Source organism: Lemur catta, chromosome 13, assembly GCF_020740605.2.
Source record: "Lemur catta isolate mLemCat1 chromosome 13, mLemCat1.pri, whole genome shotgun sequence".
NCBI lineage: Eukaryota > Metazoa > Chordata > Mammalia > Primates > Lemuridae > Lemur > Lemur catta.
This window is the reverse complement of record NC_059140.1, coordinates 12,117,338-12,140,352: the sequence shown is the minus strand read 5'-3', so window position 1 is coordinate 12,140,352 and position 23,015 is coordinate 12,117,338. Positions and strand designations below refer to the sequence as shown.

General features: G+C 43.0%; 1 protein-coding gene across 5 annotated transcripts in view; it reads left to right on the top strand.

The window, feature by feature from the left end:
• The window catches only part of ARHGEF7 (Rho guanine nucleotide exchange factor 7), a 163,133-nt gene extending 145,311 nt beyond the window's left edge, over positions 1 to 17,822 (top strand). For 4 of the 5 annotated variants that reach the window (XM_045567471.1, XM_045567474.1, XM_045567473.1 and 1 more), the window contains 4 exons: positions 1,863 to 1,952; positions 13,315 to 13,414; positions 13,738 to 13,792; positions 14,976 to 17,822. In XM_045567471.1, coding sequence (XP_045423427.1) covers positions 1,863 to 1,952; positions 13,315 to 13,414; positions 13,738 to 13,792; positions 14,976 to 15,098 — 368 coding nt within the window. In that variant the 3' untranslated portion in view covers positions 15,099 to 17,822. Of the gene's footprint in view, positions 1 to 1,862; positions 1,953 to 5,280; positions 5,458 to 13,314; positions 13,415 to 13,737; positions 13,793 to 14,975 lie in introns of all 5 variants that reach the window. The other variant, XM_045567476.1, reaches the window with a different exon arrangement.
• Positions 17,823 to 23,015: the final 5,193 nt, after the last annotated feature.

The window sequence follows — 23,015 nt, the reverse complement described above, 5'->3', positions numbered from 1 at the left end:
TCTGACCATGGTCAACAGGGCCACGGCTCTCAGCTGTGCAGCGGCAGGGTGTGTCCCATGAGCTGCAGTGGGAAGGAAGCGGTGTCAGGTAGACAGCCCACACATGGTTCTGACCCTCGGGAAAGTTCGGGGCTGGTGCTGAGAGTTCCAGAGTGTACTCAGGGCTTAGGTGGCATTTCAGGCATAAGGTCGCATAGACACAGAAGACAGGAAACAGAGGGCCTGAGATGGTCTTAGCAGGTTAGGGAGAGGAATTTAAGGAGGGACCCATGGGATAAACTGAACATTTAGTGTGGACTGAAAAGTAGTTTGATATAAATGATCTCTATGTAAGTAGTGCCTTGTGCATAGTAAGTACTTAGTAAACTTTTGGCTGAGTCGATGACTGCATCTGTCTCACTAGTTGTTTGAAGTCAGGTTGTAATTTTGTTAAGTTACTTTAAGCTTTATTACATTCAGAATCCTAGACATTTTTCTAGTTTGTGAAACAGTGCCACAGAGAAAATGTGTGCTGTCCTCTCGTTAATGAGCTCTCGTCCTACCTTTGTGATGAAAAACCCATCAGTGAGGGTGGTCGGCCGTGGGAAGCCACCGTCCTCAGTCTTTCTTTGCCTGTTGTGCCTTGTCTTAGTCAGTGGGACAGGTCATGTCCCCGTGAAGATCGTTCTCCTGCCTGTGGGATTGCTGTGCACGTGCCCTTCATGGGATCCAGCTACTTAAATGTTGCCTTTCTTACTCTTCAAAGAGTAGCTTATAATAGGAAACCTGTTAAATGATCCCAGTTAGTGAAATTCAAATCTTTTTCTTAATAGCTCTTAAACTTTTGATACTATAAATACTTAGTTTGGCTTGTATGTATTTTACTTCCTTAAAGTGACATTGAGGCTTAACAAATTATACAGCTATAAATATTTTCACCTTCCATTCTTTCCACATTTTTTGTTAAAGTAAGCCTTTTAAAATATTTATTCAAGTAAAATCTTAGAAAATATAGAAAAAAAATATAGAAAAGAAGCAGTTTACCCACAAGATCGAGTCTGGGTAGTCTGTTTGATACTCAGTCAGCACTAGGTGGGTGTGAGGCTCTGCCTGATGCTGCTGCCACTGGCTGCTGTTACTCCAGAAGGTTCTACCCTCAGAGCCTGTGATCGCTAAGTGGAGATGAAGCTGTGTCCAGATAACCCACCATTTAAGGAAGAGCTCTGGAGTAACACCTAAGGTCAAGCTTTACAACAGCTTTACAAGCTTTACAACCTAAGGCTTTACAACAGCCTTAGGTTAAATTCTAGTGGGATTTTGTGGATCAGAGGGAATGCTTCTAGAGCCTTCGATGATACGGTCAGACCGCCCTTCTAGAGAGCCGTGCCTGTTGTGGCTCCCACCAGCCAGCTGAAGCTTCTCCTTTCCCTCTGTCCACGTCAGTACGAGATCACAGGCTTGTTTCTGTCAGGCTGGTGTGTAAAAACATGAAGACAGTATTCAAGTGTTCATTTCTTGTTTTCGTGAGACTGAGCGTCTTTCCTTATTTACTGTGTTCTTATTTTGTGATGTGCTTATTCCTCTTGTTTGCCCTTTCTGATTTGGAAATGGGGATGCTCTTTTCTTATGGGTCAGTAGGCAGCCTTTGTGAGTTAGGATGTCAGCCCTTTGCCACATACATTGCAGATAAAATGTTTTTAAAAAACTAAAAACTCTTTTGAATGTAACTATTTTGTAAGTATTTAGAAAACAGTTACCTGACAAGAAAATAAAAGGAGAGGTTCTCTTAATTGTCACTTTTGGCTGAGTTGCTGACTGCATCTGTCTTGCTAGTTGTATGAGTGACTGAGTTAGATTGTGAAGTGTCATGTGTCTCTTGACAGGCACGGCTGCTTTGGAAGAAGATGCTCAGATTCTGAAAGTCATTGAAGCTTACTGTACAAGCGCGAAAACACGGCAAACCCTCAATTCAAGTAAGTTTCACAGTAATTCCCTGGGCATTGGGGTGATTTGTTCTGTTTTGTTTCAAGTGACAATCTGAAGGAGACTGCACTCTGCCTAGTGCAGTGCGCCAGTGGGGAGCAAGCAGTGTGGCTGCGTGAGCCTCGGGCCCTGCTCATCTGAGCTGTAGGCAAAGAAGCCGTGCGTGATTTTCTAGATAACGTTGTGCTACAAAATATTTACGTATCAGGTACAGCCAGAAAACTTACTTTGCTTAAAGAGGATGTGTTTAAAAGACAGTGGAAGATTAGTGCCTTTATTTCAGCTATTTAAATTATTGTTATAGTATTGAGATTTTTTTTTTTTTTTTTTGGCTGCTTGTTGTCCAAAATATAAAGCTAGAGCAAGGCTTCTTTTAGCTTTTTCTTTTTTTAGCGATTGCTTTTTTCCCCTTAATTTTCAGAAATTAACAACTAATGTATTTGGTAGATTTCTAAACCACAGAATTTACCTGTGTCTTATGTGTAATGTCTGTGAAAAAATTTTTATCCAGTGTGTGAACAGGATGGCTTTTTTTTTTCCTTTAACTCTTCCCCAGTGGTTGAAAGTGAAACGCAGTGTGGTGGCAGCTGACGGAGCAGTGCGTGCTGTCTGTTCAGGGAAGAGGCTGCTCCCCTCTGCAGGCGTCCCATGCCCAGAGGGCCGACAGGTTGTGGGCATGCAGTGCTGGGCATGGGTGCCACAGCTCGTCCTTTTAAGTCCTGCTGCTGCTTTTGGTGTTTTTTGTTCTTCTTTTTTAAAGAACTGGATGATTTATATATTACTTCAGCATAAAAACCTGTTTTCTATTAGACTTTAAGATTCGATTCTCTTTCCACCTTGACTTTGGGCAGATCATTTATCTCACCTCTTCATTTTCGTCACCTGCAGTGTGGGTTCGAATTAGTGTCATGTCTTATTTTAACCTAACACTAAAAGAAAGGATAAGGTGGGGAAGGACTTTAATTGTTTTACTTTTGTCGAAGAGGACAGCTGTGACGATAGGGCTGGCAGGGTTAAATCCCAGGTAGAATCTGTGGATTATCTAGAAACATCTTTTTTTACCATTTCCAGTATTTACCAGTACTGTACCATATCCCACCTGTGACATTAAGACTTTTTGCCAAGGGTCAGCACTGTCCTTCTTTTGTCCATACTTCAGTAGAAACACCTATTTGTAGTAATACTTAGCAGAATAGGGAAGAAATGAAAAGGCCTGGGTAAACTGTCAAAATGTGAATAAGTATATGTATAATCGAGCAGTAACTTATAAATACACATTGTGATTAAAGGTATTACATTTTCATAATTTGACAGTGATTATATTTTAAATAATAGATTATAAGATACGGCCATAGAGTTTTGGATTTTGAATTTGAAATTTTTTTAAGTCATCTCAATTTCAATTACTTAAAATTTTTTAACTCAATAGTCTCAGTTAAACAGACCAGATTCATTTGGCCGTCCATGTTCCTGGGTTCTGCATCTGCAAATTGAACCAATCGTAGATGAAAAATATTTGAAAAGAAACAAAAATAATACAGCAATAAAATAATACAATTAAAAGTCAATACAGAATACCAACTATTTACATAGCACTTACATTGTATTAGGTATTATAAGTACTCTAGAGATGATTTAAAGCATATGAGAGGATGTGTGTAGGTTATATCAAGGACTTGAGCATCAAAGGATTTTGGTATCTGAGGGGAGTCCTGGAACCAATTCCCGGAGCATTCCGAAGGACAGCTGTATGTGAGCTCCGTGTGTGTCACAGCGCAGGCCACGTGTCTTCATGGTGAGCGGCAGTGCCCTGTGGTATGCCTGTGGCTCTGCTGCTTCCAGCTGCCTGAGAATGGCCCGTAGCTCCTTTTCTTAGGTTGCCTATATTATGTATTTTCATTCTTCCTGTGCAAGAAAAGCTTCAGATGATACACTGATTTCTGTTTTTAATCAATACTATGGACAAACAACCCTGGGGTCTCAGAGGGCTTATTACATATATATCCTTAAACTTAACACTCTTTAAAAACCAGGAAGTAAGAGGAGAAATCGATTGTGCTGGAAAGGTGGTATGCATAATCAAGACTTGTGGAAACGGGATCATCATCAAAGCAGCTCTTTTTATATTAAGTGCTTAGTACAACAGTTTTTGGAAGGATAATATATATTTATGTAAAATTCACCTCTGTTCAGTCTATATTTAGATACCAAGAAGACTTTATAAACCAGATGTCTTTGGTCTTGATTTCTGTCTCAAGGAATTAATGACCTTCTCAGACTCTTGTTGTGGTGTGAGAACAGAGGTCGTTTAGATGAGAGGCAGGAACAGGCACGGAGTCAGTGGCTGCTGTGGTGTGTCGAGCACCATCACGCCTCGGCACAGTGGGCCCAGCTCCCCAGTGAGGGCTGTAGCCCTGTGTGCCTCTCAGCCTGCTCCCTGGCCAGGGTCATTGCTCACAGTTGGCAGCCACCCTGGAGTTATATCTCTTCTACTGTTTTGTACCACTTCCTTCTGTTCTCCTTTTATTGATAACATTGTGGCATTACCAGTTCACGTCTGTTCCTGACAGCAAAGCTTTGCTTCAGGGTCAGTGACAGAGCAAACAGAGTCAGTTCCCTGCTGTCCCCACGCCTGGTGGTGAGCTCTTGCGAGCCCTAAGAGCAGGTAGTGGGTGCTGGGAAGGCCGCGGGCCCTGGTTAGTACCTTTCTCTCCTCTGAAATTTTCACAGTGGTTATAAATTGATAAGGTAAGTTTAGATTCTCCCCACCCCCTGGATTTATAGTCTTGGTGTAGTTGAAGTCAGTCAAAATTCCTTTGATGTTATTTTGCATTTAATACATCTACTTATTGAATAAGAAGCCATTTTTAAGTAGCCACATAAATGGTGCCTTTTACAGATAATGTCCTAAATGAGATTATTTGTTAATAGAATATAGAATAGAATTGGTTAATTGCCAAGTGTTTATAGAATCATCTTTTGGAGATGGGTGTAATTTATAAAAGATTTCTTAAATGCTTTATAGCAATATGTTGAAAAAAGAGCAATTTGGAAACAATATCATGTGTTAGGCTTATTTAAATAACAATTGATCTGATTTTATTGTAAGGGTTGTGCTAATAAGTTCATTATTAAAACCCAGCCATAAATAAGGAGAAATATGCATTGTTGCATTTTTTAACAGTATTTTCTCTTTTCCTTCTCTTCCCATCACCTTTTGCTTTTGTTCCATGTTTTTGGTTGTGGCTCTTCCTGTCTGTTCTCCTTCTCACCCCACCCTGCCTGTCACACCTGTCACGTCACCCCACCCCGTCTTAGCATGGCAAGGCACTGACCTGATGCATAATCACGTCTTGGCTGACGACGACCAATCAAGTCTAGACTCCTTGGGTCGTCGCAGTAGCCTTTCTCGTTTGGAGCCTTCAGACCTCTCGGAAGACTCTGACTATGACAGTATATGGACAGCCCATAGTTACAGAATGGGTTCTGCATCTCGTAAGAGCTGTTGCTCATATATCTCTCACCAGAACTAATGCACTTCTGAGCTTTTCTTAACAAATGCTTGTGGTATCGCAGCCTGCTTTTCTTAGATGTTTTCTTGCTGTTCCTTGTCTCTTTTATGTGATATTTTAACAACTTTTGAGAGTGTTCCTGGTATTTCCCGTTGTACTTTGTGGAGGCTTAACTGCCACTTCGAGTTTACATTAAGACCCTGACTGCTGAGGGTGGTGGTATGTTCAACAAGCCTGTACCTGAGGGTGCTTTTCTCAATGGATATAGTTGTTCTATAGCTCCAAATGGTTTGGGTTTTTTTATTCTCAGTGTAGCAACTGTTTCATTTCTTTTTGGATACAGCTGTATGAACACTTTTATATTTTATACTGAAACCACACAGGTTTGTGATCTAAGTGCCACAACATGGAGGAGACCCTGGTTTTATACACAGGGACCTAAATTTTTCACGTGTGATGAACACGTTGATGAAGTAGTTGTAGAGAGACAAGAAGATGTGCAGCAAAAGCACTGGGCCAGTTCCGAGCTTGTGTTCTGGTAATCATGCAGAATGGTGTATGGCTCTGGACCTTGGCAGGTGCACAGAAGGACAGGCGTCACGTGTGTTCAGAGATGTCCTCACCTCACGGCTCTGTGCTCTTCCATGTCCTGCGTTGTGGCCGTGAAGTGGCAGAGCTTACTGTCATGACTCAGATGTTCACACTCATCTTCACACCAAACTTTCCTGAACTGCAGTGATTTCTATTATATGGCACTTAGCAAGCCTATACTACTCCCTACTAAAGCCTCTATAGTCTAAAATCTGAAATATTTAGCCTCTACAAGTATAGACTAGACTGCGTTCAGAGAGGCCTTTGGTAGACTTAAAAAGTCGAGTGCTTTGGCTTCAGTCATAGCCTGGCTGGCCCCTGTCATCCGTACTTACGCTGTCTTACAAGAGCCATGAGCACATTCTTGTTTTCAGCAAACCAGCTGCAGTGAAACTCCATTTACAGCAACCCGTAGTGTAAAATCTTAATGCTGTATTGTATGGGATATCGATATCGAAGTCCACTGAAGACTTACTAGTTGCCATGTAATTCACTTATAAGAAAATCTCCCCCACTTTCCTGGGATTTGTTGTAAGGAGTTTTCACTGGCCTCACTCAGACTAATTTCTGCTTCAAAAAGAACTGAATGTGACATGTTGCATTCAGTTGTAGCATCAAATCCACATCTGGTCATCGCTTAAGAGGCCGAACTGTGTTCTCTCCCATGCATACACTCTATTCAGTGTTAAAATGGAAGCTTATGGTTGTGTTGTAAGTATTCACTGAAACAGGATGCCACAGTGCATCCGGAATAACGTTTCTTCCTTCCTTTAGGGTGGCTGTAATTCCAGGTTGCCGCTATTTCTTTTCCTACCACCCCCTCCTTCGCCAAACCCATGTATTCAGTGTTCTGATGTTTGCGCAGAGTGACCTCTGGTGCAATATCAGTCATATCCTGGAAGCTGGTTCCTGCTGCTCACAAGCCCAGAGGTGCTAGTGAGATCCTGGCAGTAGCACATTGTGTGGAAAGTCGGGCAGCTTCTTTCTGCATGGAATGGGGTGATGGCACAGAAGTCATTAGGGCCACTGTTCATTCCCAGGTAGCATCTGAACTGCTCATGCCAACTGGAGATTTCATATTTTTATATCAATTAGCATAAATAAGAAAGTCGAGGAGCAATCTTTAAATTTAGTCAAAGCCCAGTATTAATCTCCAGTAGAGATGGGTTTTATATATGTCCAGCCAAATAGCAAATTGAATTTTGGAGAAATATGATGATAACTATGAAATTTATATACTTACTCAATATCATACAATGGGTTTAGAAGCAACCTTCAGTTTTATATTACATAGAAAATCCTCTTTTCTAATATTAATAGTAGAATGTCTTTTTGTTTGCTTGGAGACTGATAATTAGTGCATTGGTTTAGATGCCTTTGCCATGCCTTAGTAAAACTTGGGTTGCCTGTCACGTGCTATGTATACCACACATTGGAATACAGTTGCTGCACTTTTTTTTTAATGTCAAGTATCATTTGGTTATCTTAATGAGACATTTTCATTGATATTCTATACACCAAAGTTTTGACAATTTACCATCAATGCTTTTTGTACCAGTTACAGCATTTTGAGGATGCTTTTTTGTTGATGCTAAGATCACTGCAGAATAATAACCTTTTTCTTTGTTTGCATTTGTTTTGAATGTCTAACACCATTAGTTTTTGTGACCTGGTTAAGAAGTATTTGTGCCACAGGCCCAAAAGACAGTTCTCATGTGGCAGTGGTGATACGGCATTCAAAGGGCCAATGTTTCTATTTTTGTGGAACTTTAGTTATGCTGATAATAGTATCTTCTGTTTATGCAGTTCTGTAATATCTGTGTGTACAGTTAGTATTATGATGAAAGGATGAAGAATCTGAACTCGAAGGTAGGTTTAAGCCATCATCAGGCCCTTTGCAAGTGGCCTAAATGGTGTTCCCATTGAAATAACACTTGCCACATTTATATAATAAGCTATATTAATTATGTGTTTTGCATAAAATTGTCAAAACACAGTAATGTATACATAGTGGTATAAGATCTTGAAAAATATCTATATATTGTGCTCTTTACTGTGAATGGGAAAAGCCATTTTTAGTAGGTGATTACCATTTGAAAAACATTGGATGTACATCTGAATGTTGCATTGTATTGTACAGTATGCATATTATTGTTTGTGGTTGCATATGGCAATGAAGTGTTTGTTTTATAAAAAAAAAATCTGTTATGTACAGTTGAAATAAATTTTGCATTTGCTAGCCCGTGGCTTTTAATATTTGTTACATGGGGGAGGGGGAGTAGCATAGTTTGCAGTTGAATGTGATTTGGCTGTTCTTGCTGAACAAAGGCAGCAGGCCAGTCAGTAGCACACTTTCTGTCTGCCCTGAGTGAAAAGGTTGCACTTCCTTAGGTTAAATATGTTCAGGACAATACCAGTTCACTCCTTATACATTTTTATTTCATTTGTTTACCTCTTCCATTTTTTTTTTAAAAACAAGTTTTCAATCACTGAAAAGTTTGTCTCCAGAAAGTATTATTTTTGTGTGTGTGCATAAATGGGGAAAAGCACAACTTTAGAAGTTTTTTATTTAGCCTAAAGTCAGTTTTTCATTTTTGTATTATGAAGTGCATATCAGGCTAAGAAGAGAAAAATGAAGCAGAATAAAAGAAAAGAAGTTCTGTGACAGGTGCAGGGCTTGGACAAGGTGCAGACAATAAACATGGAGAACGCTGTTTTCTTTTCCTGAGAAAAATAAATTAGCCATAGATAACAAGGTGACCTAGATGACTTTTGAGAGATTTTATTAAATAAAGTTTTTATAGTATTTTTGCTCCATTACGAAAGTTATTTTAGTTTCAGTTGATTATAATTAGATTCAGATGTTAGAAATATAACAACTATGCTAGACCTCTGGCTGGATAGGCAGGTATTCTTTTCTGACAAGCTTAAACTGATTTTAGGCTTTTGGTGCAGGCAGACTTACACATTCATGCACACACACCACAAAGCACCTGGATCTGGCAGTCGGGCTGTGTTACTCCTGAAACATTTAGTTGTGTGTGTCAGATAAGGCATGGTATAATAGCCAAGTAACAGCTGAGAAGGGTGCTGGGACTGAGCTCCTGCGGCTGTCCCTGCTTTGTTACTGCCTGGGCAAGTCATCTCGTCTATAAAATAGAAATACTGGATTAGATCTGTGTTTCTTAAACTGAGGTCCACATTTCTCTAGGGATTTGTGAATGTTTAGGGGAGGGGAGGTAGAGTTCTCAGAAATATCTAGAATTTTAACTTTCGTGCTCATATTAATACAAGCATGTCCCCAGGCTTCTGGATCACACCTTTGAGTATTGCCATGGGACCCCAGTGCCTGCTGGTTTCTCCAGCTGCATGGCACAGAGTGACCCTGACAGTGTAGTGTGGAACTGGCATTGCAAGTGCTTCTCGGCACGCCTTGGTGGGAAGACACCAAGCATCTGCAGACACGTTCTTGGAGTCCTCAAGTTTGAGAAGCACTGGATTTGGTTGGTGTTAAGCATAAATTATTATTTCATTATATTGATGGTTTTTTTTATTCTCACCTCCATGCAGAAACATTTAATAACAGCCAACCAGCAATTCTGTGTATGTGTTTATAGAAACAGACAGATGATAGGTCAGTCAGCACTTCTTAAGCTGTTATCCAGAAAACCATTTTTAGGATTTTAATGTTAATATTGATGTACAAAAAAGTACACCACTCAAAACGAGTTTCAGAAATGCTGAATTAAAGAATTTTTTTGACAAACTTCATCAAAATCTATATTGTGCCAAAGGTGCACTAAATCTCCAAGAAGTGGCTGTAGCATGTAGCATTTCCCAAAATGATGTGTTGCAGAACCCCTCTCATCTCCAGAAACACAGAAGTTTAGGAAACACAGATCTTGACTGTACTAGAACCATCATGAATGTGTTCATCTGTGTCTGAGCCTCTGTTAATGGGATTTTAAATAAAGTGATAGAACATTCTGTGGTAGTTCTGTTGTTAAATTGTTTTTCTAATCTAGGTCATTTGGGGAAAATGTGTTTAATGCCTCTAAAAGTACTTTAATAATTTCTGAGATAACATATTAAATCTGTCTACTTTTTAAAACATTGTTCTTAAAGAAATAGCCCACTTATTTATAAACCTGGCTAGAAAATATTCTTTTGTGTTTTTTTGAAAGTCTGCAGTACTTTTCAGTCATTTTAGAAAAATACGTTATATTAACACTAGACATTATTAGCACTACATGGATTTTCAGGCAGACTAATCTTCATTTATAAGCCTCCTAACTCACCATAAGAGATCCATCGATGCCATTTTTCACATTAGTGCATTTCAGGAATCAAGCAGTTAGTACATCCTGTCTATAACATCACATCCTCAAACTTATATTTTTTATAATAGATCAGTAAGTCCTCGTGTGCTTTAAATATATTTGCAAAAATAAGGCCAGTGTCATGCATATGCAGTCATCATACCAGTTCTTACAGGATTTAGCTCCTCAGATTAATAATGTTGCATAATGGAATGGCTTTTATCTATATGAATTCATCTGTGAAAAGATATTTATAAAATGTAAGATTCAAATTAATCCTCAGAACACCTTTGGAGAAGTGGTTAGTTTTGTTGTTTTATTTTGTAAGTAATGAAGTTGAGACTCAGTGGCTTAAGTGATGAAGTATCACCACAGAGTGTCCTCATGGCACCTCTGCATAGACATGTCAACATCCTCTGTGATTCTATTTTATATGTCATTTGAAAACCTCACTGCTGGAAACACATAACGTAAACAGATTGTTTAAGAAGGTAGAAGTGGCAGAAAAATTTAAAAGAAATACAGAATTTAAGTTGCCTGAAGTGCAGTTACATAAAAACTTTTTTTTCAACTTGTCTCATTAGCTAATCCATTTGAAGAAATGTGTTGCAAATTGAATGTGAGATACATAAATAATACCTTTCTTTGATTTAACTCAAACACAGGCATCAACTATCTAGGCTCTCAGCAGGTCAACAAGGTAATTAATAGCAGTGGGAAAACTATTTCTGGGCAAATAGCACATAAATTTTTTTCTTCTAAAATCATGGGCAACTTTCACTTTTGTAGCAGAAGCACAGGAAAATTCTTCAGCTGGGAAGTACCCCCGCTGTCTCTGTAAATGTCTCACATACCAGTTTCCATCCCACTCACTGTTTTCCTGTGTGGCCCACACATCTCAGCAGCATTGCCCATTAACCAGGAGAGGCTAGAAGGTAGGCCCTCAGTCCCCAGGGTTCTCTCCTGTGACCTCTTGGAGGTGCAGGTGCCCGGAGCGGGCAAGGCTTCTTTCATCCAGAAGGGACATTTCAGCCCTGGTCTCTTGGAACTTGTCAGATTTCTGGGGAGACTGATATTGTCAGCCTAGTGTTTTCAAAAATCGGTTTCTTTCTGAAACCCTATCTTGCTGCCGTCCTGTCTGAATGTTCTGTCTGAAAAATTACTCCTGAGATGTAGGTCACTGTACGTGAGGGTGGGTGGAATGCCGCCTTGTGAGGGTGCGTGCATGAAGGTTCCGCCTCCACACACAGTGATAGGTTTGCTACCAGGGGTTTGTAGCACAATGTGAACATGTCATTAGAGGGGCATCTTTGAATTAGTATTTGACAAACCCATTTATAAACATACGGGGATATGCCAGCCCATTACAGCTTAAAACAAAGTTCCAAGTACTGCATTTGATCATAAGACTGAAATTATTCTCAATACCCATAAAGGCTCTTCCCTTTATTGGTGTAACATGTGTCTCTCTTGGAGCTTGTGCTGTGTGACATAGCATTGTACTTGATTGCTCACCCCGAGCTCTGTCTTACCTTCTTACACCTGAGATGACGAAGGAGCTTGACATCTGAGTCTTGCTCAGTTCCTGACCTTCTCATTTCACAATCTGAGATGGGATGGAGCAGGTTTTGCAGATTCACAAAGGGCAGCACATGGCCAGGGAGCTCCACACGTGCCGCCGTGGAAATGGTTGAGATACTCTGTGCATGTCAGGAACATTTTATGAGCCCTCTTGTCATCAAGCTTTGACAGTTGTTGCTAATCTTGTTCTGTTCAGAGGAGTGTAATCATACAGTAAAATGCTGGTAAAGCTATTCTTGAAAATCCTGTCTTTTAAAAACATTTGTATAATACGGACTTTCCCATGATAATGAGGGTGCACAGCAGGTGCTGTTCTTCTAATCTAACAAATTTTTAGGAAGACAGACGAAAGGCGAGTGGGAAAAAACAAGACCAAGCAAGTTGAACTACCACTTCTATAATTAATGAACGTACCTCAACCATTAAATATACTTTTTTCGTTGAGAAATGCTTATCACAATACCAATGCAAGTGTTTGTGTGCTGTGGTAGATAATCTTTCCTCCAATTTGCATCTAATATAATATTTCAAAATTGTAAATGGTATATGTTATACTGTATAATCTTTAAGAAAATATTCTTTTCTTTAAGAATATGATTTGATTCTCTTTCCTTACCTTTTAAAATGAGTATTTGGATTTCCCAATTAATTTGTAATGTATGTATCTTACAGCAACCAAAGTCCCATGTAGGCTTTTGTTCAGGTGTTAGTTAAGTGGTACAAATGTTCCTCTGACATTGTGAACAGTTTACTTTCATTTAGAAAAGTATTTATATTCTGGGGAATGTAGAATAAAGTTTTCATAAAAGAACCAAGTAATACATTTCACTGTTTCTAAATCATATGCTATATCTTTATTTTTAAATGTTGCCATAGAGTTAAATATTTTAATTTCCAGCTCTTCAATTAATAAACACTTACTGTGTTTGTTCTGCTTGGTCTCTCTCATATGTCTTTCTGACATCTTTGAATAATACAATGACTCAAAATGTAGATGAATGTCCAAGGAATATGATCAGAACCTTTAAATTACCACCGGTTGAATATTTTTGGGTTTAAAAGATTTCATAATCCAGATTCAGAAACTGCAGTTTGTTAATTTGCAAAAGGCTGGTATTTCCTCTGTGAGGCTTTGGGCATGGGAAGGCCTGGGCTCAGTAGACAAAACTGGCCAAAGATGCCCTACTCTAGCTTGTCTTGATGAAAAATTTTTATTACATAGTCACTGAAATGTAGTATTTAAGTAGTACTGTGTAGTCAAGTTCTATTTCTTCGTTCTGCTGTGATACTCACCTGAGGTTATTTTTCTGTTTTTGTTTTTGTTTTTTTGTTTTTTTAAATCATCTTAGGTTCACGCAAAGAATCTGCTCCACAAGTTTTGCTTCCAGAAGAAGAGAAGATTATAGTTGAAGAAACTAAAAGTAATGGCCAGACTGTGATAGAAGAAAAGTAAGATGTCTTCCGGTGTTTTAAAGCAGGCCTCCAACCCCACAGTGGGTAGCGGAGTCAGGACAATTCCCCGAGGGGCTGTGCTGTGGCTTCAGAAACTGCATTTTAAAAGTTTTCTCATAGGTTAAAGTTAACTTTGACTAAGAGTTTAACCCACCACATGCAGAAGTTGGTTGTTTTAAAGTTGTAGATTTAGCTATGGCAGTGAGTAGGGCCAAGCAGCCCTGGTCCCTTCTCTTAGCCTTGTGGCGTCTCCTGGTAAGTTTCTGTATGTTCTCTTGATGTTCATGCTGTTCATGTGTTTGTTCTGTTTCCTATTTCAGGAGTCTTGTTGATACTGTATATGCATTAAAGGATGAAGTCCAAGAATTAAGACAGGTGCGTCATAATTAGTTTTTTAATCTTTTTTTTTAATGGGAGGAAAAAGAAAACATTATATTAAAAATAAAACTGATTGTCCATAAGCAAAAAAATACTAAAAGGAGACCATGTCTTTCCGAATTCCAGCATATAAAACCATTGGTCTTCTGTAAGTGTGATAGACCAGAAAATGACTTTTTAAAGTGACTTGTTTAAACTCTTTCTTTTAACTAGGTTGTTTTCGATGTCATAAACCATCTCAAATTCTATAATTTAAAATATCTAAAATTCTATCTAGTTAAAAGTCCTATTAGAGGCCCCTTGTGATTAGTCTCTGCCAGTGTACTGTCCTTGTGCTTCAGAAGCCAGTCAGCGGGTCAGTTATACTTGGCTAACGAACCAGGTGTGTTTGTGTATCAGTGTATAATTTGTGTGTGTAAATGGCTTTGGTCTGCTGCCCAACAAGGTGAGGGAAGGTTGAGGGGTGTAGGCCGAGGAGCAGCCTGGGAATCACATGGCCTGGGATGTGGGGGCTGGGTAGAGAGCCAGTGGCCACCGCGCGGGTCTGGACACGCTCTCAGCCGTTCTGAGCAGTGTTCAGAGTGGCTTCCAGGTACTTCTCTTTCTTATTTGATGACATCCCTGTTCACGCTTCGCCCCTAGCAGCAGCAGGACACTGTGTGTGTGTGTGTGTGTGTGTGTGTGTGTGTGTGTGTGTGTGTGTACCTGCTACATCCAAGAAATGCCTGCGTTCACATGCACAGAGGCAGGTTCTTACTCATTCACTCCTGTGTTCATTCAGTGGCTGTTACTTCCATTGTTCTATGTAACTCTATAAGGTACTTATAAGTGTAAAAAGAAGCGGTTGGATGGTTGCTGTCCCATTTGCTCTTTTCAGCCATTTTCTTGTGGTATGTTATAGAGAGATTCTGTCACTTATAAAGTGAAATAAATATGGGCCATTAGGACTGTTTTTCCATCTGCAGTTTGTCTTGGCTTCCAGGAACTGTGTAGTAAAGAGCACCTCAGTGTCTTTCAGGTGGCTGAGCTTTGCCGACCCCCGACCTCCCAGCCCACAGGCAGGTGCACACTGGATCTGAGTAATCCAGGTCCCGAGGTCCCGGGAAGGATGTGCATCTGGGAAAGGAAAGCCTGCCCGTGCCAGCAGTAGTGATTGTACTGTGGTCTGCTTGATTTACAGGATAACAAAAAGATGAAGAAATCTTTAGAGGAAGAGCAGAGAGCCCGCAAAGACCTGGAAAAGCTGGTGAGGAAAGTTCTGAAGAACATGAATGATCCTGCTTGGGATGAGACGAATCTGTAAGGACATCCCTCATTCTTTCTGTCGAAGACCAGCTCCAAGATCAAGCCGGGAACTCCTGAGCCAAGCCAGGTGCCATTCAGGACTGCAGGGCAGAGCTGGACACAAAGGCATCTGCTCTCTGTGCATAGGAAAGCTGGGGCCCGACACAGAGAGAGTTGAACGGTCAGACCATTACTGACGAATCCAGACAGGAGACGCATACGCTGAGGACCTGAGCTGTGTTAATCTCACTTCTGCTACCATCTCAGTTACCTCATTTTGCAATAAGTTCAGTGACTGACTAAAAGTCCTGGTTTTCCAGACTTTCAATTGAATATATAAATATTATATATACATGTTTTTTGTAAATATTCCATTTTGGATGCATACCCAAGGTCGTTGTGTCTGGGCTAATCCCCATGCTGGAATTCCCTTTCCACTAACCCTTGCCACCATGTGAATTAGAAGCCCTGTCCACGTACCCATCAAAAGCAGAGGTGTGGGGAAGTGTCCGGTAGATGCCCGGTTGGTTCTGCACCACCATGCTCTCTACAGTGCTATAAAAATACTTCCCACTCCAGTATGTCTAAATAATTTAACCTTATTTATATTGCAAAGATGCTTCCATCCCATTCAAAAGTCTTCTCGTAAAGCAGTATTACAGTCCCAGACCCACCAGGCTCCGAGGGCAGCACGCTGGCTGGCCGAGACTCAGCCCTGAAATTGGGGGAATCTCCTGCACTGCCCCGTGTCCACCCAGAAGATGCCTGCTCTCACCTGCCGTGTCTAAGTACCACGGCTGTCAGAGTGTGCTCACTGCATTTTGGGAGATCACCCAGACTTTTCTATATAGGCTAGTTCAGTAATGTGACAAAATGCACTGTTTCTCCCTCCCCCCCACCTTCCACAAAGAGAGATCTTAACTAGAACCTGTAAATAAAATGTGTTATTTATTATATCTCACTGCAGCTGATGACAGCAGACGGAGGTGATGCTGTGACGCTGATACTGGCGGGTAGGGTTTCCCTGTCAGGCGGCGTCAACCCTGAGGTCTGCTTTGCCATCAGGTGCAGCCAGCGTGGCTCAGTGCTCACTAAAAATAAACTTTCCCTCTTTCAGCAAGAATAAAGCAATATACATCTTGAGTTCGACTAAGTAATGAAAGCTTAATTGTGGGAACATTTCCCCCACTGTGTCCAAACGCAAAAGAGACGAGGAAGGAAGCCTTTCTGCGGCCCGGCTTCTGGGGCTGGTCTCTTTCGGGCCCTGCTGGCTCTGGAGAGTCTGAGCAGCCCTGGATGGGAACCGCGGCCCATGGGCCCAGGTTTTTGTTCTTCCGCAATAAATAATGGTGACCACAGGCACTTTCCTTTGCTTCCCTTCCTCTGAAGAGGATGATTTTAAAGTGAGATAAACTGTTTCATAGAACAAGTGTTACATATTTTAAAACCAAAATCGCAACACCGTGCATTTACAGAGGTCTGAGAACAACTCACTTGGCATCAGATGTGACTTTTTCATTCTCAATGTGTTGGTCACATTGCCCTTTAACTGCACCCAAACCTTTGTATCCTGATGCCTTTGAACTGGGCGGCTTTGGAGATGGTTTGTTTTCTGGCTGTTGATGGTTCTTCCATCCCTTGCTAATCCCAGTCTCTGTGCCCGAGCAAGCCTTGCCAGTTTCCTGCCCTCACCCGGGTGCAGGGTCTGTCTGGGCCCATGCTTCAGAACCTGGCCACCTTACTGGGACCTTTAATGAGAATTGCCAATTTCCTATACCTAGCGTTTTATTCACTAGTGCTGGGACAAGAAAAGATTGAGTCTTCCCCCGCCCGCCCTTTGGTAAGCTCTTTTTTTATAAGTCATTCTTTTGGTGATGCATAAGACATTGCAGTGGAAAACAATGAAATTCGAGTGTATTGAAGTTTGCTGTCGTAAGCAGATTTTAACTCAGGAACAACTCTCCTCCGATCTCTCCACCGCTTGTGACAGGCAATATTGCTGTGCCGCCCTCCCTGCCCAGAGCTAACCCCAGCCTGTTCCCTGGAACCATTAACGTTGCTGTCACGTCCCCGGGACGGATCTCTTACAGACCTGCCTTAATGATTAGATTGGAGTATTTCGTAAGAACACTTGTGTTTTTAATGTCTCTTCCCCCAGAAGGGGGTGGTCGTTGAGATCCTTGTGTTAATGCCTTGCCTTTTTTTTTTTCCCTGTGGATCCAGTATCTTCCTAGGCTTTTTAGGGAGCAGAAAAAAATGCATCTGAGAGCAATTCTTTTTACAAACCTGCCCTGTTGTATATAACTGTACATTTCACCGTGTAACCTCCCAAGGGGGTGGGAATTTGATACAGAGGTTAAAGGGGACACTATTTACCCAAGGGTTACTCCTTTGCTCTCACCTTTTATGGATGAGGAGACGAAGCCATTTCTTATCCTATAGATGTGAAGCACTTTCGGTTTTAAACGCTGTTGCGATGTAGCATCTGAAACCCATTTCACTGAACTCGGTGACATCTGTGCTTGTCCACACGCACTGGGCCTCTGGGGCCTGGGATAGCTGCCCTGGTTTGTGTGGACTTCTTAATGCCAGCCGTTCTTCACTTCCCGGACAGCCGGGGCGCCCGCTGGCGGCCTGCAGAAACTCCTGCTTCACATGTCACAGGCGGCCCTGTGGGGCTGGGGTGGGCTGCTACCGTGTTGATGCTACGTTGTTGTGATTATTAAACTGATTATTTTTCTTATGTCACAAAATACGTCACTTTATCTTCTTTGATGTGTTTGTTGTATGTGTGTGGGTGTTAACAATTTGTTTTGGCTTTTTTAGATTTTCAAGTTCTGGTGTGAATTTTTGATACTGGAAAATACCATGTTTGCCTTTAAAATCTTGAGTGTGAGAGTATTTTGAAGATCAATAGGATTAGAACAGAAAACTGAAAAGTTTAGGGAAGGAAGGGGAAGCAACAGGGCACACCGTCGGGCACAGCCAGGATCCTGCGCCCGCCGTGCTCACAGCGATGTCCGTGTCGCAGGGCGTCAGTGAGCCATTTCGTGGGGCTGAATAAATGAAAGCATTTGTGAAGACGTCTGTGGGGGTCCCTTTTAGGAATTGTCATAAGACAAAATTTCTTGTGTGCTTGTCTGTTAAAGTCTTGCCCTTTGTTTCCTCAAGGCTGGGGCGGGTGGTCCCTGTTGAATGTGTGCCGGTTGAGGTGCCGCTCATTCCAGTAAAGACGGGTGGAAAGTAGTATTCAGGTGAAAAAACGAGCTGCTAGTTAGAATTACAAAGCTGGGAGTTGTATGGAAAATCCCGTTGGTGCGTCACCTTCTTAATCAGAACTTTTATCCTTAGACCTAAGGAAATTAAGCTAATAGCATAGTCACCTTAGGAACTTTGATTTAAAAGAAAATTTTTTGTTAGATAACCTGGTAACTTCTGTTTTGAATTCTACCAGACTTCAGGGAGACAAATGATGGTGTGTACCTTACTACCAAGTCTTTCTGGATATTGTGATTTATGTCTGTACAATGCTTTAGATTTTCCAGCCCTCTGAAATTACTCCTTGGCCATCTGAAAAGCAAACCTGTGAGGCAGCAAGGACAGGCAGTGCTATGCTCAGAGATGCAGGCAGCACAATCCGCCCCGTGGGGCTGGGTGCTAGGTGCTAGGTGTCCCTACGTCATAGCTGGGCGTGAGCTCAGGTTGAGTCACGCGAGCCATAGTTTAGGTTAGGATGAGGGAGCTCGTGACTCTGAGCCTGGTGTCCTCGTCTGAGTGTGGCACTGATGAGGGTCTTTCTGCAAAGGTGGCAGTGAAGACCAGGTGAGGAAGCCCCTGCCCCATGGTACATATGCCTGGCTTGGGTGGTAGCCCTAGGCTGCATTGTGTTTCAGCCGTTTAGGGGGTTCCGGGGCAGCTGTGCAGAACACCTAGCCAACTAGAAGTTCTTTGAAGAACCCAGGTGAAGCCAGTATCTAAAATTTCAAGGATTTTAGTTTTTCAGGCCAAAATGAGTAGCATTGAAAAAGTCATTTCTGTTAATTTGCATTGTAACTAGCATTGTGGATATATTGGACACCTCATTTGAATTGTCTTATTAGAAGGGTATGCATTTACATTTTTCTTGCTAGTTTTTATTATAAAAGTAATAACCTGCTTATGATGAAAACATAAACAGTCTGCAAGAATATAAAGTAAAAAGTATATATTCCCTCTCCCAGTGCCCTCTCCTTATTCCACAGAAGTAACCAATGTTATTTGTTTTGTATATTTTTTTGTTCCTCCTTCTGAGCAAGTGCCAGTATGTGGTGGTTTGTAACCACCACTCCCCCCCTCCCCCTGGGAGATGGTATTGAATAGATTCTTCTCTGACTTATCTTTTTGAACCTTATGTTAGCTGTCTTTCCACATAGGTATATATATTAATAGATTGGACCCCGTTATCGTTTTTGAACGCTACACATGTATCCATTGCTCGGATGCACTGCATTTATTTTAGTCAATTACCAGGAGGTATTTGGGAGGGGCAGTTGCTATTGCTGAAATGCTCTGATGCACATCCCTGTATATACAGCTGCACAACTGTGTGAGCACAGCTGTATGATTAACTTCTAAAAATGTTGGTATGCGTTTTTAATTGTGACTGAATTTGCCAGATGGCTAGAAGGTGTTTTAGAAACGATATCCTTGGCAAGTTTACAGTTGCAGTTTCTCGGAGAAGGAATCGGGCACAAATGCCATCCGAAACATCTTCGTTCGTGATGCCTTCGGATGATGGTGTTGACCCCATGTGAGCACGGTCACATTAGCATGGTTTGGGAGAGGAGAAGATCTGGGTAGCACGTGCCCATCCACCTCTGTGGTCCGTTCCTTCTTGTCCCTGGGCTGTTCTGTCACGTTTACCGTTCCCATTGCGCTGATCTTTGTAAAGCAGGTTGTGGGTAACCTTCCCTCTGGCTTTGCCGCCTTCCCTGGAGAGTTACTCTAAAGCAAATGTTTCTCAGCGTGTGGGTTGAGCGGGGCCTTCCTTGCCAGCTCCTGGGGAAGCGGCAGTCTCTGCCCTTAACCCTTGGGCAGGGGAGACGATTGCTGAGGGTGCCATCCGGGACTCTGCATTTTTAACGTCACTGGGAGTGTCGTGTTGGAGGCTGTAGTCATAAAGATGCCCAGGAGAATAATGTCTGTGTTGAGCAGACAGGCTGGCTGCTCTGTTCAGGTTGTTCACATTTCTGTATGGGAGGCATTTACTTAAGTCTGAGCAGCTGCGTGGAGGACCTGTAACTATTTGTGGCTGTGAGCTTCCCACGCTGCTGCCGTTGCCCGTCCTGCCTTCCGTGTCACCGGTTAGAGGACACACCGTTCTTGCTGTACCACTAAGAAAAGCTGCTGCCCATCACAACGCAGAGGGTCATCAGTTCTAAAACGTGTGCAGGTTTTAGAGGAGCTTAGATTTTTTAGAAGCAGGGAAGGTGAGATGAACTATGGCTCTTGGGGTCCTGTCCCCAGCGTTCCCTACCTGAAGTCTCTCAAGTGGGGCTCCACTTCCTCCCCACTCTCAGCAGATCTGGGATGTTACAAAGAAGGTAAATCCCACTGGATGGGAACCACCTTCCCTTCCTTTTACCAAACCCACACACCTCCCTCCGTCAGACCTGTTCCATGATCTTGTTCCAGAAGAACCACCCTGGGCCCTGCAGGAGCCTGACTCCTTCACCTGCCTCCCGAATACTGGGTCTTTCAACCAGACTCTTTGCTTCTCTTGGATGCTGCTATTTTTTTTTAACTTTTTTATTAAGGAAAGTGTCAAGCTTACGTAAAAGTAGAATAATGAATGATGATTGCTCTCCAAGACTCATGAACATTCCAGACTGGTCTCTTGTCCTAAGGAAAATTGCAGCGGTGACTCAGGAGGACCTGTGTCCGAGGGCCCCTGTTCTGGGAGGGGCAGCTGGTGTCTCCAGGGCCCTGGTCCCTTGGGCCCGAGCCGTGGCTGGCTTCCCTATTGTGAACGTAACAACAAGGTTGCTTTCGTTCCACGTTTCCCAGCCACCAGCCTGCTGCTCTTTCCCCTCCACAGACAGAATGCTCAGAAGCATCTGCACTTTGTCCCTCGACTTCCGACCCCCTGCCCTCCCCAGTGCCTGTGTCCTGCTGCTCCTTGGGACCTGCCTTTGCCCATGAGTGGTGTGGATTTGTGCCCGCAGGCTGCTCCTGCTCTGCTCTCAGCCCCCCATGCTGACCTGCGGGGTTCTGTAACCTTACTTGCTCCTCCTACCCTTGGGGGTGTTGGCATTCCCTGTGCCCAGGACATGGCCCCCACTAGCCTGGTGAAGCCTGATTCTCTCAGACTCTGGCTTGGTCTTCATTTCCTTCCCTTCACTTCCCACCGTGCTGCACTCGAGAGTGGTGATGGCGTCTGCATGCGATGACTGTGGAGTCCTGCAAGCCCCTGAGGCCTCAGGTGGCATCTGCTTCTGCCATTCCTGGCAGGCGTGTCTGCAGTCGCGTCACAGTGCTGCACGGGAACATGTGAATGAGGCAGGTAGGGCTGCAGCAGGAACACGTGTGCATACCGTGTGGTGCATCTGGTTCTGCCTGTTTTCTTCCCTTTTGAGCTCTTTCATCTTCAAAATTGCTATTTCTGTGTGCTCTGCTCACATGCCGCTCACCTGTAGCCAGCGGTGCTAGTCTTGAAGGCTCCTTCCCGTGCGGGAGGGGCTCTAGCCAGCGGGGCTCGAACTCTGGCCTGCGCCCCACAGTGTGGCAGGCCCAGCCAGGACAGGTCTCGCCAGGGGTGGTAGTTTCACAGGTGTATACAACTCTCAAAACTCAACAGATTGTACATTTTAAGTGGGTATAGTTTGGGTATGTCAGTTAATGCCGCGATAAAACACTTCAGTAGAGCCAGACGGTTTCCTGAAGGCTCCCACACGGACAGCTGTGTGCCGGGCGTCGGTGCGCAGGGCTGGGCCCCCTCAGGTCCCGCTCCTTTCATGTCGTGCTGAATGGGATTCGAGGCCAAGAGGGCACTGCGAGGAGGGTGCCATTCAGGTGTTGCAGCTTGTCTCCATGCTGGAGGATCGACCCCCACTGTCCAGTCACGGTTGACGCAAAGACATTTTAGATTTCTGGGACTCTGCTCTGCATTCACAGGAGGGAGAATTACGGTTCCCCTCATGGTAAATACCTTCACGATGAGGGTGCCTGTTGGGTGCTTCTGGCGTGTAGAGGTAGAGTCCAGCATCCTGCAGTACCTAGGTCAGCCCCACGACAGAACTGCCCTGCTCGAGATGTCCAGAGTGCTGAGGTGGAGAGAATGCGAGTCAGAGCTCGCACGAAGGCCTCAGGGGCCAAGAACATGGGGAGACTGAGGCCACTTCTCCCCTGGGGACACTGGACAGTCTTAGGGGGATAGGCACACACTAATTAGTCTGTTGACCCCCACCTGTGGGTTGGGGCACTGGGAGACCCTCAGAGGGCAGCACAGCTCATCTTAATCCTTGAAAACATACAAAGGGCCTGTGGGGTGCGTGTTTCCAGCATCTGGTGTGAGTAGATTCTTTCTGGAATAAGGTAACATCCTAGTTCTTGTCACAATTGGAATAGCAAGGCCCATGAAGAGACGTGGTGACAGGGACAAGCCAGGAGGGGCAGCGGGACAGTAGCGCCTGGATGGCAGAGGCTGGAAGGTCCCTGCTGTATTCATGGAGCCAGTTATGTATATCAGCAAAGTACTGAAAACTAAGAAAGCTCATGTTCCCTAAGATCAGGAACACAGCAAGAATGACGTTCTCATGCACACAGGACCCAGCAGTCTTGGCTGGTGCAAGGAGGCAAAAGCGAGTAATAAAGATTATACGTATTGGGAGGGAAGCAGTGAGGCGGTGTTTCTTCCCAGATGTGATTGTCTGCACAGAAAATCCCAGCCTATCTTCAA